General features: G+C 34.7%; 1 protein-coding gene across 3 annotated transcripts in view; it reads right to left on the bottom strand.

The window, feature by feature from the left end:
• Window positions 1-16,691, bottom strand: part of LOC136030025 (protein scarlet-like) — a 213,933-nt gene that overhangs the window by 84,598 nt on the left and 112,644 nt on the right. For 2 of the 3 annotated variants that reach the window (XM_065708641.1, XM_065708657.1), the window contains exons 1-2: window positions 12,966-13,151; window positions 8,368-8,569 (exon numbers count right to left, since the gene is read on the bottom strand). The exons of the other annotated variant lie outside the window; for it this stretch is intronic. In XM_065708641.1, the coding sequence (XP_065564713.1) occupies window positions 8,368-8,569; window positions 12,966-13,136 (373 nt within the window). In that variant the 5' untranslated portion in view covers window positions 13,137-13,151. Of the gene's footprint in view, window positions 1-8,367; window positions 8,570-12,965; window positions 13,152-16,691 lie in introns of those variants that run through there. 3 annotated transcript variants of the gene reach the window in all.

Below are 16,691 nucleotides of genomic sequence, written 5' to 3'. Positions count from 1 at the left end.
ATAATTCGAATTATCAAATCATCAAAGAAAAGAAGTTTTGTATATGAGCAAATCAAAGTTTGAAAAAAGAGGTTTTGGTAAAGAATATAAAAATCTAAACCATATGAATGCAAAGTCTACGCTAAACTATTCCTTTTCAATTCTCATTTATTTCGGCATATGAGATTCCATATAGGAGAAAAACCGTGTAAATATGTATCATGTCTATATGCGGTATTTTCTCAAAGTTCATATTTATCCACACTTATGATAAATCACACAGGAGAATAGTAGTATAAATATGAAATGCACAATCAACAGTTCTTTTTTAATGAGTATTTATCTATGATGAAGCTTCATTCTTAAGAAAACCCTTTAAAAAAAATGAGTAGTAAAATCTATGATTAAAGTGGTAATGGTTTATCTACGCATTGGAAAATAATTTTAGCAGTTTGGTTCTCAAAGGTGACCTAGGTATACCAAATTTAAATCACAAGAGGATTATACTAGAAATCAAGTTTTGGTTACAGATATTACATTTGCCCGACAACCGGCTATCGAAGGTGGCTTATAATAAGATTTTAAAATCTTCTAAATAGGCAACAAGGACAAACGGATGAAAGCCCTTCAGGATAATGCTCCGTTGTCGTTGGAATGGAATAGGGCAAATGTTGCCATTGTATACTGATGATTTTTGTTGCATGCTGTATTCGTGCTTTCAAGACGAAAAGATTCATGTTATACTTGCTTGTGTTAAGAAGTCGTTTATTCCAACATTTTATAACCAGATTAAAGTAGTGTATGAATAGGAGTTAAACTTAAGACTGAAAGTCCTTGGGGGCACTGAAGTTCTGGTTGCGGGTGCAAGTAAATTGTATGTCATTGTCTAGGGGACACTAGGATTATTATGATGATGATGACATGGTAGTATGGGGATTACCTGGATCATTGTGTGAGTAATTGTCAGGGTTTGGAGCATTCAAGGAATAGATATTTTAGTAAAAATGCACCACGGCTCCCAAGTATTTTAGATACCTCTTCTTGGGAGCTAATTATTGTGATGGATAGCTATACAGAGAAAGTTTTAGAGCCATGGAAGACAAAATTTCAATGTATTGAGCACTGTTGTTTGATTTTTTTAATTTTGTGCTTTTTCTTTCTTTTTTGTGTATAGTGCCACTGGCTTTTAGATACACGTATGTATGCATATATCTACGCATATGAGAGTCCTTACAGGAGATTAAATATAAAAAAAACAAGTTTTTTTAAATGAAAGTAAGGAGCGACATTAAAACTTTAAACGAACAGAAATTACTCCGTATATGAAAGGGGCTTTTCCTCCTCGACACCCCGCTCCTTACGCTAAAGTTTTTTATTGTTTTAAAAAGTAGAGTTGCGAGAAAGAATCAAACTTTAGCGCAAGGAGCGGGGTGTCGAGGAGGAAAAGCCCCTTTCATATACGGAGTAATTTCTGTTCGTTTTAAGTTTTAATGTCGCTCTTTACTTTCATTTCAAAAAACTTGTTTTTTTTTAATTTAATTTCTGAAAGTTTTTTAATTAATGCATGACTGATTTTGGCTCTCCGTACATAAATTATTAAAATGAAATTTGCATATTAATTCTTTTTTTGGCTAAATGGCTTTCTCTTAGTTTTGATCAGACGGTTTTGAGAAATAAGGGGTGGGGAAGGAGGTCTTGTTGCCCTCCAATTTTTCGGTTACTTAAAAAGGCAACTAGATCTTTTATTTTTAACGAACGTTTTTATTAGTAAAAAAAAAATACGTAAATTAAGAATTAACTTACGTAACAAACTTTTATATTCTTATATTTTTGATTTTATATATGAGGGTTTGGTCCCCTCGTTAATACCTCGCTCTTCACACTAAATCTTGTTTTATCCCAATTCTTTAAGAATGACCCCTGAATCAGAAAGGCCGTAGAATAAATAGTTGAAATTATTTTAAAAAATTTTAGCATAAAGAGTGAAGTGTTTATCTCCTCCTAAATACCTCGCTCTTTATGCTAAAGTATTTTTAGAACCCCTCATATGCGTAATAATCTCTGTTCTTTTTAAGTTTTAGTGCTTCTCCTTACTTTCAATTGAAAAAACTTTTTCATGTTTATATTTTCATTGTTTTTTTTTTATAGTAATGCTAGAAAGTTCTGCGCCCTTTTCATTGAATTTCTCTTCCCCCATGAAATATTCCTCCAAAGAAAGATCCTCCCATATAGCCCCCTCCCCTGAACCCCACACCCAAACCAAAAAAATCCCCCTGATAACGTCGGTACACTTCCCAGTAACCATTACTGTATGTAAACATTGGTCAATGTTTGTAACTTGCAGCCCCTCCCCCAGGGACTGTGGGGGGTAAGTCATCCCCAAAGACATAGTTATTATGGTTTTCGACTATGTGGAACAAAATGGCTATCTCAAAATTTTGATCCGTTGACTTTGGGAAAAAATGAGCGTGGGAGGGGGCCTAGGTGCCCTCCAATTTTTTTGATCACTTAAAAAGGGCACTAGAACTTTTCATTTCCGTTAGAATGAGCCCTCTTGCAACACTCTAGGACCACTTTGTCGATACGATGACCCCTGGGAAAAAAACAAAAAAAACAAAACAAACAAACAAATAAACACGCACCCGTGATTTGTCTTCTGGCAAAAAATACGAAATTCCACATTTTTGTAGATTAGACCTTGAAATTTTTTCTATAGGGTTCTCTGATGCGCTGAATGCGATGGTGTAATTTTCGTTAAGATCCTATGACTTTTAGGGGGTGTTACCCCCTATTTTCCAAAATAAGGCAATTTTTCTCAGGCTCGTAACTTTTGATGAAAATGACTAAACTTGATGAAACTTATATATTTGAAATCAGCATAAAAATCTGATTCTTTTGATATATCCTTTAGCATCGAAATTCCGTTTTTTAGAGTTTCGTTTACTATTGAGCCGGGTCGCTCCTTACTACAGTTCGTTACCACGAACTGTTTGAAAAACCTTTCAGATGTTGTTACCGCAATAGGAATTGAATTTAGTTAGTCATGCTCAGCAGCATACTAGCTTTCATATTGGAGAAGAACCAAATAAATATAAGGTATGCAGCAAATGATTTTCTCAGAACTCCTCATTATCCAAACACACAAAGATTCATCCAAGGAACACAATCAGGGCCACTGAATTTCCAAAAGAACTACTATAGACCTGCATTTTACTCGGAAATTTAATATTTAAACTTGATCCTGAAAAAGAAAACAGGTTATTTTAGTATAATGATGCTACCAAATATTTGTTGTTTTTAAATTTGGCTTATATCTTTAATATGGTTAGCTTACTACATTTTTTCGGCGCAAGAGAAAGACTTCTAAGAAGTTTGTCTATATCTCTCATTTACATTTAGATTCCACAAAATTAAAAATTTAATAAATTTTGTTTGGTTCTTGGTAATTTAAATTTGTAAGATTTTCCTCAGAAACTGCTAACCTGTATATTTAACAATCTTACTGTATCATTAGAACTGTTCAGTTTATAATATCTTCTAAAATATTAAAAAGCATATTTTAGTTTCTATTTTACTCTTTACTTTCCAGTGAATGTCTAGAGTGAAAAAAAAATCGATAGATTATTCCAACATTCACTCCTTTAACAACCGTAGAAAGTTTTATCTCGATAAGTATATTCAAAACAGAGTTATTAGTTCCTTTATGTTCTAATCGAATATATCCTTGTTTTGCTCATGGTAATTTAGATTTGAAGTTTTTTTGTCAGATTCAGTTAATCTGCATATTGAACTAGCTTATAAAATCATTGGAAATATTCAGTTTATAACATCTTTTGAGTTACTAAAATGCATATCTTAAGTTTTGAAAATACTCTTTTCTTCCTAATGTGCGTCTAAACTCGAAATTTAGTCGTTAACAAACTCCAAAAGTTTTAACTTTATGCTTATATTCAAATCGAAGATATCAATTACGTAATGTCTTTGATGGATATATCCTTCTTTGGCTCATTATACTCTAAATTTTGAAGTTTCAAGCCACAATCGTCTAACATGTATATAGGAAGTGTGGCATTCCATTTATAAAGTCCTTTGTGATATTTAAATGTATGTTTTAAGTTTTGATATTGCTCCTTACTTAATTGTAAATATCCAAACTCAGAAAAATGCATGGATTTAGGTCAGAATTCACTATTTTAACAATATCCAGAAGTTTCATCTCGATACGTGCATTCAAAATGTAGATATTAATTACGTAAAGCTATTAATGAACATATTCTTGTTTGACCCATCGTAATTTAAATTCGGTAGTTTTTTTCCGAGTAGGTAACCTGTGTATTGAACAATCTTATTGTTTTATTTCAAAAGTTCAGTATATAACATCTTTTGCAATTTGAAATTTTTATATAATGTTTTTATATTGCTCTTTTATTTCCCGTGAATATCTAAACTCGACAGATCACTAGATTTATTTCAAAATTCACCCCTTTAGCAATCTTTCAAAGGTTCATGTCGATAAGTATATTCGAACTAGAGTTGTCAATTACTTATTGTTTTTAATGAATACATCTTTCTTTAGAAAAAGAAACTTTCGCATACTGACCAAAGGTCCGTGTAGTGCAGGTACCGATCTCTGGATATCAGCCTTCAGCCTAGAGAACAATACGTGGTTGGGGGCAAATCATCCAGCCCTCCAGGTGTTTTATCTCCAGATTTCTCCAGGTACCCATTTAGATCCGGGTGGACCCTGACTGAGCTTAGAAAGTCACATTGCTTACTTGGAATTCAAACCAAATAACCAGCAACACGACGACTCGAACCCCTGTCCTCACAGACAAAGTATCTCAAGTCTGGTACGCTAACCACTCGGTTAAGACGGAAGAGTTAAATTTTGATAACAACATTCAAACTAGAGTTGTCAATTAAGTATATTTTTTAATGGATATATGCTTGTTTCACTTAAGTTATTCTAAATTTGGGAGTTTTTCATCAGAATACGCTAATCTGTATATTTCACTATCTTACTACACCATTGGCATTATTTTATTAAAAGAGAAATGTATTAAAAAAAACATATGTCTTGGAAAAAAGTTGTCTGAGGTAAGTCTTGAAGGGAAAAGGGGGTCATAAATTTTATGGTTTTAGACAAAATCAGAAAGTTTCTATTCAAAAAATAACATTTTGAAAATCCAGTTTTTTGGGAAGGGCCAATTTCGGAGGAAAAACTGAAAATTAATAATGTGATCACAGGATTTGCTTCAGCGTTTTAGCTTCGGAATCCTTCCAAAGGCTTTATTTGTGCACACAATATATTCCTCTTTACTTTCCACTGAGGACAGAAGTTTGAATTAATGTATGGATTTAATTGAAAATTAATTCGTCTTCTTCCTCCCGAAAGTTTCATCTTGAGTTTCAAATCGAGTCTCTGATATTAATTATTCATTTTTTTCAAAACATTTATAACACTTTTTGACGTTGGGGCATAAAAATCGGTAATTTTTGTACAGTTTTATCTAATGAATAAAAAAGTTAATTACGAGTTCAGTGTCTTTTTCTTCACAATGGCCTTGAAAGTTGGCCAAGGAACGTGCTCTTGCATAAGGAATTATAGGAGTTCTACTAAATTGGCTATTTATGAAAAAGCATCCAAATTTATACCTGAATGTCAATAATTCATAAATAAAACAAACTTATTACGTTATTTTGGTAGACTCGAAAGCTCTAGAAAGTGGTTAGTGGCATAGGGCCATCAGTATTCATGCTCCCCATTACTACTTTCATACTTTTTCGGTGTCTTTCTGCATCGGTGTTAATTGGAGAATAAATAACCTTGGTGGAAACTATTCAAGAAGATTGAGATCCAAAGAAAATTAAAAAACAAACGTTTGGGGCTCGACAATTAAGTAACGCAGGCTTGAACGAAACGAAGATTAGTGGCTCTCTTCTTTGAAGTGATTGCCTGGACCTTTTTAAATCGATTAGATTTGTGTTCCAAATTCCTGGTTTTATGTTTTTTTCTGCAGTCCTTAGGCATTAAGGTTATAATTAAGATGATAATTTTGGTGTCATTAGATAGTTGGGATTCAGCTTTATCCATCTACCAAATGGCATTTTTGAAATTAACTTTGCAATTTCTTTTAGGCTGAAAAAATTACGAACTTTCAAATTTAGGTACACCTTACCATTTTTAAACAACTCTAAAAACAAATCCTAAATAGCACAATTCTACCTCCATGAATAGATGGATCTAAAACTAGCAAATTCAATCATATTATGTAAGTGTCCTGTCCCTTAGGCACAAATTATAGCTATGGGCTTGTCGCAAGATTGCATGTTTCAGAAAGAACAAAATCATATGTTAAAAATCAATTTGTCCTCTTTACAGGTGGTTTTCAGTGCAAACTTTTGAGTCGATTCAATTTTATTTAGTCTTCGTATTTTTTAACTTATCATATACAGAATTCTTCTTAACTTAAATAATGGGGTCATTTTTGGTCTATTTATCAAACAGTTCGTGGTAACAAACTGAAGTAAGGAGCGACCCGGCTCAATAGTAAACAAAACTCTAAAAAACAGAATTTTGATAACAATAACTACATAAAAAGAATTGCTGATTTTAAATATGTAAGTTTCATCAAGTTTAGTTTTACCCATCCAAAGTTACAAGCCTGAAAAATTTTGCCTTATTTTAGACAATAGGGGTAAACACCCCTTAAAACTGATAAAATCTTTACGAAAATCACCCCATCAGATTCAATTTATCAGAAAACCCTACAATGGAAGTTTCAAGCTCCTATCTACAAAAATGTGGAATTTTGTATTTTTTACCACAAGTCAGATCACGGATGCGTGTTTGTTTGTTTGTTTGTTTTTTTTTCCCAGGGGTCATCGTGTCAAACCAGAGGTCCTAGAATGTCGTGAGAGAGCTCATTCTGACGGAAATTAGAAGTTCTAGTGCCCTTTTCAAGTGACCGAAAAATTGGAGGGCACTTAGGCCCACTCCCAAGCTAATTTTTCCCCAAAGTCACCGGATCAAAATTCTGAGATAGCCATTATATTCAGCATAGTCAAAAAACCTAATAACTTTGTATTTGGGGACGACTTACTCCCCCACTGTCCCCATGGGAGTGGCTGCAAGTTACAAACTTTGACCAGTGTTTACATATAGTAATGGTTTTTGGGAAGTGTATAGACGTTTTCAGTGATTTTTTTTTGGTTTGGGGGAGGGGTTGAGGCGAGAGGGTTATTTGGGGGAGCTTGTCATGGATGAATTTGTCATGGGGGAGGATAGTTTCCATGAAGGGGGTGTACGATTTTCTAGCATTTAAAAAAAAGAAAAAATAAATATAAAAAAGTTTTTTCAGTTGAAAGTAAGGAGCAGAATTAAAACTTAAAACAAACAGAAATTATTGCGCATGTGAGGGGTTCATCTCCTCCTAATACCTCGCTCTTTGCGCTAAAGTATTTTTTAATAATTTCAATTATTTATTCTACGGCCTTTGTGACTCAGGGGTCATTCTTAAAGAATTGAGACACAATTTATGCTTTAGTGTAAAAAGTGATGTATTGCCGAGGAGGCGAAACCCCTCATAAACCTAGTAAAAACATACGGACATAGAAGTTCGTTACGTTAGTTAATTCGTAAGTTACGTATATTTTTACTAATAAAAACTTTCGTAAAAAATTAAAAGTTCTAGTTGCCTTTTTAAGTAACCAAAATTGGAGGGTAGCTAGGCCTCCTCCCCCGCTCCTTTTTTCTCATAATTGTCCAATAAAAACTATGAGAAAGCAATTTAGCCAAAAAATAAATTAATATGCAAGTTTTGTTTTCAATTATCCACTTGCGGAGAGCCAAATCTAAATCATGCATTAATTCAAAAACGTTCAGAAATTAAATATAAAAAACTAATTTTTTAACTGAAAGTAAGGAGCGACATTAAAACTTAAAACGAACAGAAATTACTCCATATATGAAAGGGGCTGTTCCCCTCCTCAACGCCCCGCTCTTTACGCTAATGTTTTTTACTGTTTTAAAAAGTAGAGTTGAGAGTAAGAGTCAAACTTTAGCACAAAGAGCGGGGCGTTGAGGAGGGGAACAGCCCCATTCATACATGGAGTAGTTTCTGTTCGGTTTAAGTTTTAATGTCGCTCCTTAATTTCAGTTATCATAAATAAAATAGGCATTCTGAAATTAGTTCAAGGTATAATTCTATTCATCAAATTACCTAAGATACCAGAACTAGCAAGCTGATCTCCTAATTTTAGATCCCAAGGAACACCAGCCTAGCTACGAAAGACCCGATTTTACTAAGTTGCTTATTTACTTTTATTTAACCATTTAAAAGTCGAAAGCAAGCAGTGGTAAACGGAAAAAAAAAATAAACGGCTTACCGTTATTTAGCACTCTTTTGAAAGGAGGGACAACAGCACCGCCTAAGCTCCATTTCTTTTCTCCTTGAACGTACACGTTCACGTCTTTCCAAGTTAAGGTCACTCCTCCTTCAACAGGAGTCCACCCACGTTCAAATGATGATGTTTTTGTCTTTCCATTTTTGCCTCGATAAGTGTAGATGCTTGGCAGAAAGCTTGTGTACTACAGCAGTAAAACTCAGGTTAGATGAAACAGCCACACTGAATAATAGCTATTTTTTGTAGAATATAAATCAAGAAATCCATGCTAAAGTGCAAAACGCATTCATCATGCTCGAACATATAAGAAAACACGACACTTCCTCTGTTTCTTTTTTTTACGGATTTAAACCGAAATTACGAATTAACCATATACTACGGAATTAAGAATTAAACCGAATATTACGGAAATTAAAATCAAAACCAAAAATTTTTCTTTTGCTTGTTTTTTGTTTGTTTTTTGGAATCAGTTGATTTCGAACTTTACAATACAAGAACCACGCCCAGCCATGTGAATATAAAAGGATTATCTCTATATAAAGTCAGAGGATTTCACTTTGTGTAGTTTTTGTGTAATTTTTACAAAAGTATATTTTTTTTCAAATTTCTTGTCACCTCGCACCATCACATTCAGTGTATCAGAGAACCCTACTGTAGAAGTTTCAAGTTCCTTTCTGCAAAATGTGGATTTTCGTATTTTTTCCAAGAAAAAAGATCACGGATGCATATTTAATTGTTTCTTTTTTTTTGGGGGGGGGGTGATCGTAACGACCCATTGTTCCAAGAACATCGCGAGAGGACTCATTTGAACTGAAAGTAAAATTTCTAGTACCAAAAAGATTGCAGGGCAACAAGAAACACTCTCCCGCCCCTTTTCCCCCAAAATCGTCTTATCAAATTTTTTCAATGGCCCGAGAGGATAGAAAGTGACCCCCCCTCCTACAACTCCAGGGTTGAGGTCTTTCAGTAATAAAATTTGTCCATTGTTTACGCATAGTATCTGTTATTGGGAAGTATGTATACATTCTCGGGTGGGGACGGATTTTTTTTGCTTGGGGTTTCTTTACGAGGGAATTTTCCATTGACAGGGAAGTTTCCAGGGGGTGAACCTTCTAGGAGATATTATACACTGGGGGAATTTAACAGAATTCCTATGCAAAATTATTTTTATATTTCTCACTTTCTCTTTTCTGTCTCAGTTTTACGCGTGAGGCTTTTAAGGGTAATTGTCCGGTGTAAATTGTAAACGAGATTGAATCGTTTAGAGGATATTTACGTGGAGGTGGGGCAAGATTTACTGGCGTTATTTAAAAAAATAATCAGAAATTAAATTAAAAAAAAAAGTTTTTTAACTGAAAGTAAGGAGCAACATTAAAACTTCAAACAAACAGAAATTATTCCGTATATGAAGGGGGTTGTCCCCTCCTCAACACCTCGATCTCTACGCTAAAGTTTGAATTTTGTCCCAATTCTTTAAAGACGACTCCTGAAAAACAACGGTCGTTTAATTAGAACAATAAGCTTTTTTAAAAGCACAAAAACCTTTAGTGTAAAGAATGAGGTGTTGAGGAGGGGGCAGCCCTCTTCATATACGTAATAATTTCTGTTCATTTTAAGTTTTAATGTTGCTTCTTACTTTCAGTTGAAAAAAAAAACTTGTGTATTTTTATGCATTTTCATTACGTTTTTAAGAATCGGACACACAGTTCAGGGGGGGGGTCAAACCGCCTAACCATCCCTGAATACGGTCTTGGTGCTCGGGTTTGACGTTTGGGTTTTTCTCAATAATATTATGACCGAAAAATCGTGTCTATTGCTGATGACAAAAGTACTGCCTTTTACTGAAGAATTTAAAGACATTTTCGTATAGTCAAAATAGGCAGATGCAAATTCACGTTAATTATATGTGATTTATGATATGATTCTTAGTGGTAGGAAATCTCTTGATGCGTGAACCTCTTTATTTCACTTGGGAATATTACGCAGTCAGATTTGAAATATCATCAAAAGTTCTGCTCATTTGTCTTGAAAATGGTGGGTAGAGAGATCCTTTTGCCATTATGGTGCATACACAACTAGAAGCAACCAAAAAATTATTTCTAATATAATTTGGACCTTTAATCGAAAACACACTCTCCATGTCTTTTTGCATATTTGCACTTCTACTGTACGCATTTAGTTACAAAGCTGTATATCTAGAATCCACATAGCCATTAGAAAGAACAGTAATTCCTTAAAGTACCTAATTTGTCATGCCAAGTAATGCTTCTATTGCTTCATAGTCCGTTTTTATGGCGTTTGGTATTTACCAAGTGACATATAGCGATCGCAAATTCTGTCCGTCTGTCTGTCCCGGTTTTGCTAGTTTAGGCACTTCCAGATAAGCTAGGACTATGAAATTTGGCAGACATATCAGGGACAAGGTCAGTTTAAATTAAAATAGTCGTTTCCCCAATTCAACCATCCGGGAGGAGGAGTGGAGGGACGGTTAATTCGGAGAAATTAGAAGAAATGAGGTATTTTTAACTTACGAATAGGTGATAGGATCTTAATGAAATTTGATGTTTAGAAGGATATCGTGTTCCTGAACTCCTATTTCAAATCCCGACCGGATCCAGTGACATGGCAGCGGGGGGGGGTTAGTTGGAGGGGGGAAACATAAAGTCTTAGGAAACGCTTAGAGTAGAGGGATTGGGATGAAACTTGGTGGAAAAATAAGCACAAGTCCTAGATCCATGATTGACATAAACGAAACAGATCCGCTCTCTTTGGGGGAGTTGGGGGAGTAGTAATTCTGAAAAATTAGAAAAATGAGGTATTTTTGCTTACAAAAGAGCAATCGGATCTTAATGAAATTTCATATCTAGAAGGACCTCGTAACTCAGATCTCTTATTTTGAATCCCGACCGGATCCAGTGTCACTGGTGGGAGGAACCGGAAATCTTGGAAAACACTTAGTGGAAAGATCAGGATGAAACTTGGTGGAAAGAATAAGTACAAGTCCAAGATACGTGACTGATATAACCGGACCGGATGCGCTCTCTTTGGGGGAGGTGGGGGGGGGGGGAGATAATTTGGAAAAATTAGAAAAAATTAGGTATTTGTGACTTACGAACGGGTGATTATATCTTAATGAAATTTGACATTTAGAAGCATCTTGTGCTTCAGAGCTCTTATTCTAAATCTTGACTGGATCTAGTGACATTGGGGGGGGGAGCTGGAGGAGGAAACTGGAAATCTTGGAAAACGTGAAAATTGAGGTATCTTTATCTCACGAATGGGTGATCGAATCTTAATTAAACTTGATATATAGAAAGATCTTATGTCCCAGATGCTCCATTTTCAATTAGAATCGGATCCGGGGACATAGGGGGTTAAAGAGGGGAAACAGAAATCTTGGAAACTGGAAATCTTGGAAAACACTTTGAGTGGAGAGACCGGGATGAAACTTGATGAGAAGAATAAGCACAAGCTCTAAATACGTGACTAACATAATTGGAACGGATCCGCTCTCTTAGAGGGAGTTGGGGGGGGGGGGTTCCAATGCTTTGGCGAGTTCGGTGCTTCTGAACGTGCTAGGACGATGAAAATTGGTAGGCGTGGGAAGAACCTGCACAAATTACTTGATAACAGTCGTTTCAGACTCGACCATCTGGGGGGCTGAAGAGAGAGAGGAGAAATAGAAAAAATGATGTATTTTTTACTTACGAATGGGTGATCGGATCTTAATGAAATTTGATATTTAGAAGGAACCCGTGTCTCAGAGTTCTTATTTTAAATCCCGACCGACATTACGTCTTTGATTTTCCTTTTAAATCAATCTGTTGACTCTAAGAATTTTGCTAGAGCTCATACCATATGAGCTCTTGGCTCTTCCGACCTCGTCACAAGTACCATTTGAGCTCTTATTATCTACTTGTGTTGACCTGGAAGTAGCACAAGCTACTGTAGACTCTGTTTTAAATACTGACATGCACGTGCTCAAGTATACCACCAGGAAATTTTGCCGGGGGATGCGATTTTCCAATGAATAGGTCTGACAATAATACGACCAAACACTTTAAAAGCGTTATTAGGTGGTAATATCCTCAATAAAATGGAAACTACTTAGTTTTAAGTAGATCGCCTGACAGGGGGTAGACAAATAGATAGGGGTTTAGGTCCCAAAGTCAAGTTTCTCGTTGTCACCATTTTTCCTAGAGGGGGGATTTCTCTCTCCCTGGCCTCTGCTAGGAGCCATTTTACAAATTCATTTATATGCATGGAATGATTCTGCGCATTCAAACCTGCTTCGCAAGCTTTTAAATTAGAAAAGTTTTGTTTTTGTAATTTGGACTAATAAATCACTCGATTCTTGAGAACAAGCGTATCATGAACAACGGGCATACCCAGGAAATTTTTTTTCAGGGAGTATAGTTCTAATTTAATATATAGCGTAGTAAAAGTAAAATTACATGGAAATACAAAGGAAATCATTAAAGTATATATAGCTTAGACGAGTTTCCAGACCTAGAGACCCCCTTCTTTCATATGTGCCTGGCTTGGGGAAAACACTCAAATATGTCGTAAATAATTCTTACCTCTTCGATACTATTTTCTAAATTCAAAGATTCATCAGATCTTCTTGAACTTGTGCAAAAGTCCTCCGTACTCTTTGTAAATACTTCTTGACGGTAAAGCGATTGTTCATCACACATGGCTGTTATGAATTGACTATTGTTTCTAGTCGAATTCAGTGTGCACAAATTCATAGAAGCCTTAGGAATCAAAAAAGCAAATGTCCAGGCAAACGGAGTAGACCTTATCCGGTACCAAATGTATCAAATCAATATTTGCTGTCGGTGAGTGAAATATGATACTTATTCAAACGATAGGCCTCCTAATTATTTACGGTATATAATCTAAGTATTATTGTAAAATATGATAAATCGACAGTGAACACAAAACAACAACAGTACTACACAAAATTCATACTGGGAATTAACGCGTTCAACATTATTGAACCTCTTGGTTGATTATTGATGATTCAGCTACACATAAAGTGTAGTATGGTTTTAGCAGCACTACTTTATTAAGTGAAAGTTAAGTCTTGTTTCCATTCTCCTACAGCTTGTCATATTCAAGTAAAAGAAAAGTTAAAGACAAATAAATCATAATAAATAAATTATTTTAATAATCCCTAGCATAATATTAATACAATTTACTTCTGAAGGTAAAAGTCCAGAAGGTTAAAGTTTAAGGTAAAATGTCCTTCGTATTGCTCCAAAGGAGTCCCCCCCCTTCAACCTTCATCAAGATTCAAAGATATTTGGCTTAAAAATGCACTGCACTTGATTTCACCTTAGACATACTGGAACTATCATCCGTCCTCACAAGGGTTCAGGCCTGCTGACAACTATATAGCATCACTCAAATCGTTTCGTTGGAATAAGAAAATGATCTGATTAAATTACTTGATCACAGTACCACAATTTTTATGCTTTGTCACAAATTTTAACAATAATTAAAAATAATAAACTAATTTATTAATGATGTTCAACATTTGAAATATTTTTTTATTTTGTAGGTAAATTCATTTTCCTCACACTTTGAACAATTACCTAAAAAAGTAGACAAGACTGGCTTTATAAGAAATCGTGGTGGAACGTATTCCCATTATGAAGCTGGCTAATACTCATTGGTTATGTTTTTGGGAAATGAGTATTAATTCCAAATTATAATCCGGCTATGAATCTGAAATGTAAGTCCAAATCTGTGCCAAATTTTTCTACTTTCTTTTTACAGCTTTAGCAAATAACGATCAATGGAAATGATGAAGAATTGCCAAAACTAAAAAGAATTTCCAGTTCCCTGTCAAAATTCAGAGATCTCATAGTTGGGGCCTGAGCAGCGTTTTTTAGGTTAGGCTACTTGATTTTTTTTAAATAGTATCAAAATTACTGATATTTTGAAGAATAGTCGAAGTATGGCTTAAAGACTGTTCTCGTGAATGTTTCACCTGGAATTATAAATTCTTATGGCATCATAGGCGTTTTCTATTTGTGTATATTTGTCCCAAATATACTGAGAAATTCTCAAATGGAATGGAATGCGCAAATTCAGAAGCAACTCTGAGCTTAGCAATATTAGGCCAAAACTGAACATAAATTACTGAGAAATAGCCCTGAAATAAAAAAACACTGCTATGCTAATTAACACACTCATAACCAAAGCTTGTCGGCCAAAAACTATATTTGTTGTGGATTATTACAAAAGTTGTTTAAATTTGACCAACAGAAGGCGTTTCTATTTCTTCTCAACTTCAAGGGTTTGTATACATCGACAAACTTTATGAGCAATCTGCTCAGAAAAATTCGAACAAAACATTCATAAGCCATAACTTCATACAAACAATAATGGAGCTTATTTTTTGCTACTCTAGTTTCCAGAAGGGGTGCACGTGCAGAACAAACCATAAATGAGTTTTTTCACAATTTGCCAGATTTCAAAGATGTGAATGCGTTTTTGAATCAAATCCTCAGAATAAGTTCCCACAGTTTAATTAGATAAAATGCACTAAAACCAAAAGAGCATAAGAACACGGTAAGAGAAGAAACAAGGTCATTTCCAAGAAAAAAAAAACATTGTCAGCTATATTATCCAGAAATACAGAAAAATTAATTAAAAACCAACTATCAAAAATATTATTTTTTTCGTCTGTCTTCAACTTGTCTTTACATTATGAAAAATAAAGCAAGCCTTTTGCCATTAGGGTAAAATAGGCGTATTTGTAGTGACTTTTTTTTTCAAAACCCCTCTTGTGAACAAAAACTTCTTTAAGATTTAATCGATTTCATATTGGCCGCCAAGAAAAGTAATCGGTAAGAAATTGACATGCCCCACAGCAATAAGGTCACTATAACAGCCAAGGCCGTATTCAGGGGGAGGGTTAGGGGATTTGAACCACCCCCCTCCCAAAATGTTAGCCCAACTCGTAAAAACATAACAAATGAATATAAACTAATTTTTTTTTTGCGTTTTTTGTATAGCACCCCCTCCAAAAAATCCTTTTATTACGAGTGTGAAACTCGTTTTTACTACTAACCAAAATAAAGTCACGGAATATACTTACCCCACCGTAAAACCAACTCTGTCCGTAGCAAGAAGTGACCAATCGCACACCCGGAATCAAGTCACGTCCAGGACACAATTGTTTATCCATATTTTTTTTTAGCTTCAGGTCTCCATATGTATTAGCCCAGCCTTAACCAATTTAGAATAAATTAAATTATCGTAAAAACCTTAGAATCTGCCTGCCCCTGAACATTGTTCCCCCTTGACTTTCCTCGTGGGATATACTTAGCTGTACGATAGACTATTTACAGCATGAGGGTGGAGGGAAAACGTCACTTGGCTCAATTAAAAACACAGATGAAAACTGATAATGAAGGACAATGCCAATATGTGAATATGGGATTTGTGACTTCCGAGACATTACTGTTTTCAGAGACAATTCACGGGACCTCCTGATAGGAATTTATTGGAGACCTTACTCCTTAAAAACTTTTGCGGCTTTACACCATTTGGAAACCTTAGACTCACTCCAGCATATTTACCACACTGTGGAAGTTTTTTCTAAATGTTTAGCTCGTTTGGCTTAGGCAGGTTTTGAATGACACATCGACTTTTTTGACTTCAATTCTTTTTTGAGCCTGACAAGTTCTCAATTCGAAATGTATACGTAAATCCCAAGCCATTGTGGGCTAGTTTTACTACGTTTGGCGTAATTGAATGTAACTTTTGATAAGCCTGTTTCGTTTTGTTTTTTAGCTTTTTTAGAGTTTAGACAAACCTTGAATAAATAGCAGCTGAAGAGTTCTCAGATAAGAGTATCTATATACCTTGCGTTTCCCTTACTAAATCCAACTTACTGCCTTGTATTTGTCTAAGATGTTAAAAAAGGTAAGATCCAAGTAAAGTTAGACCTGAACTTGAAGCTAGAATTTTGATGAATTAAGAATAAGCTTGATGCGGATTTTTTAGTTTTGCTGAGTTACATTGTAAGGGTTGAAATAAAAAAAAGCAAACCTATAAAAAAAAACTTAATCCAATGATATTATAATATTAATATTATGATACTAGCTATAATATCAAGTAATTAAATAACACATTAAAAACCTATTAAAATAATTTAGTAGGTATACCAGTTGTTTGTTGCCTCTGTTGAACGGAAATTTCAACTTACTCCTGCTATATTCTTAATTTTTTACTCACAGCTATTTTTTGTCAATTAATGCTCATAAAAATAAACCCTAATTTAGTGATTA

Source organism: Artemia franciscana, chromosome 1, assembly GCF_032884065.1.
Source record: "Artemia franciscana chromosome 1, ASM3288406v1, whole genome shotgun sequence".
NCBI classification, from domain to species: Eukaryota; Metazoa; Arthropoda; class Branchiopoda; order Anostraca; family Artemiidae; genus Artemia; species Artemia franciscana.
This window is presented reverse-complemented; position numbering and strand designations above follow the sequence as displayed.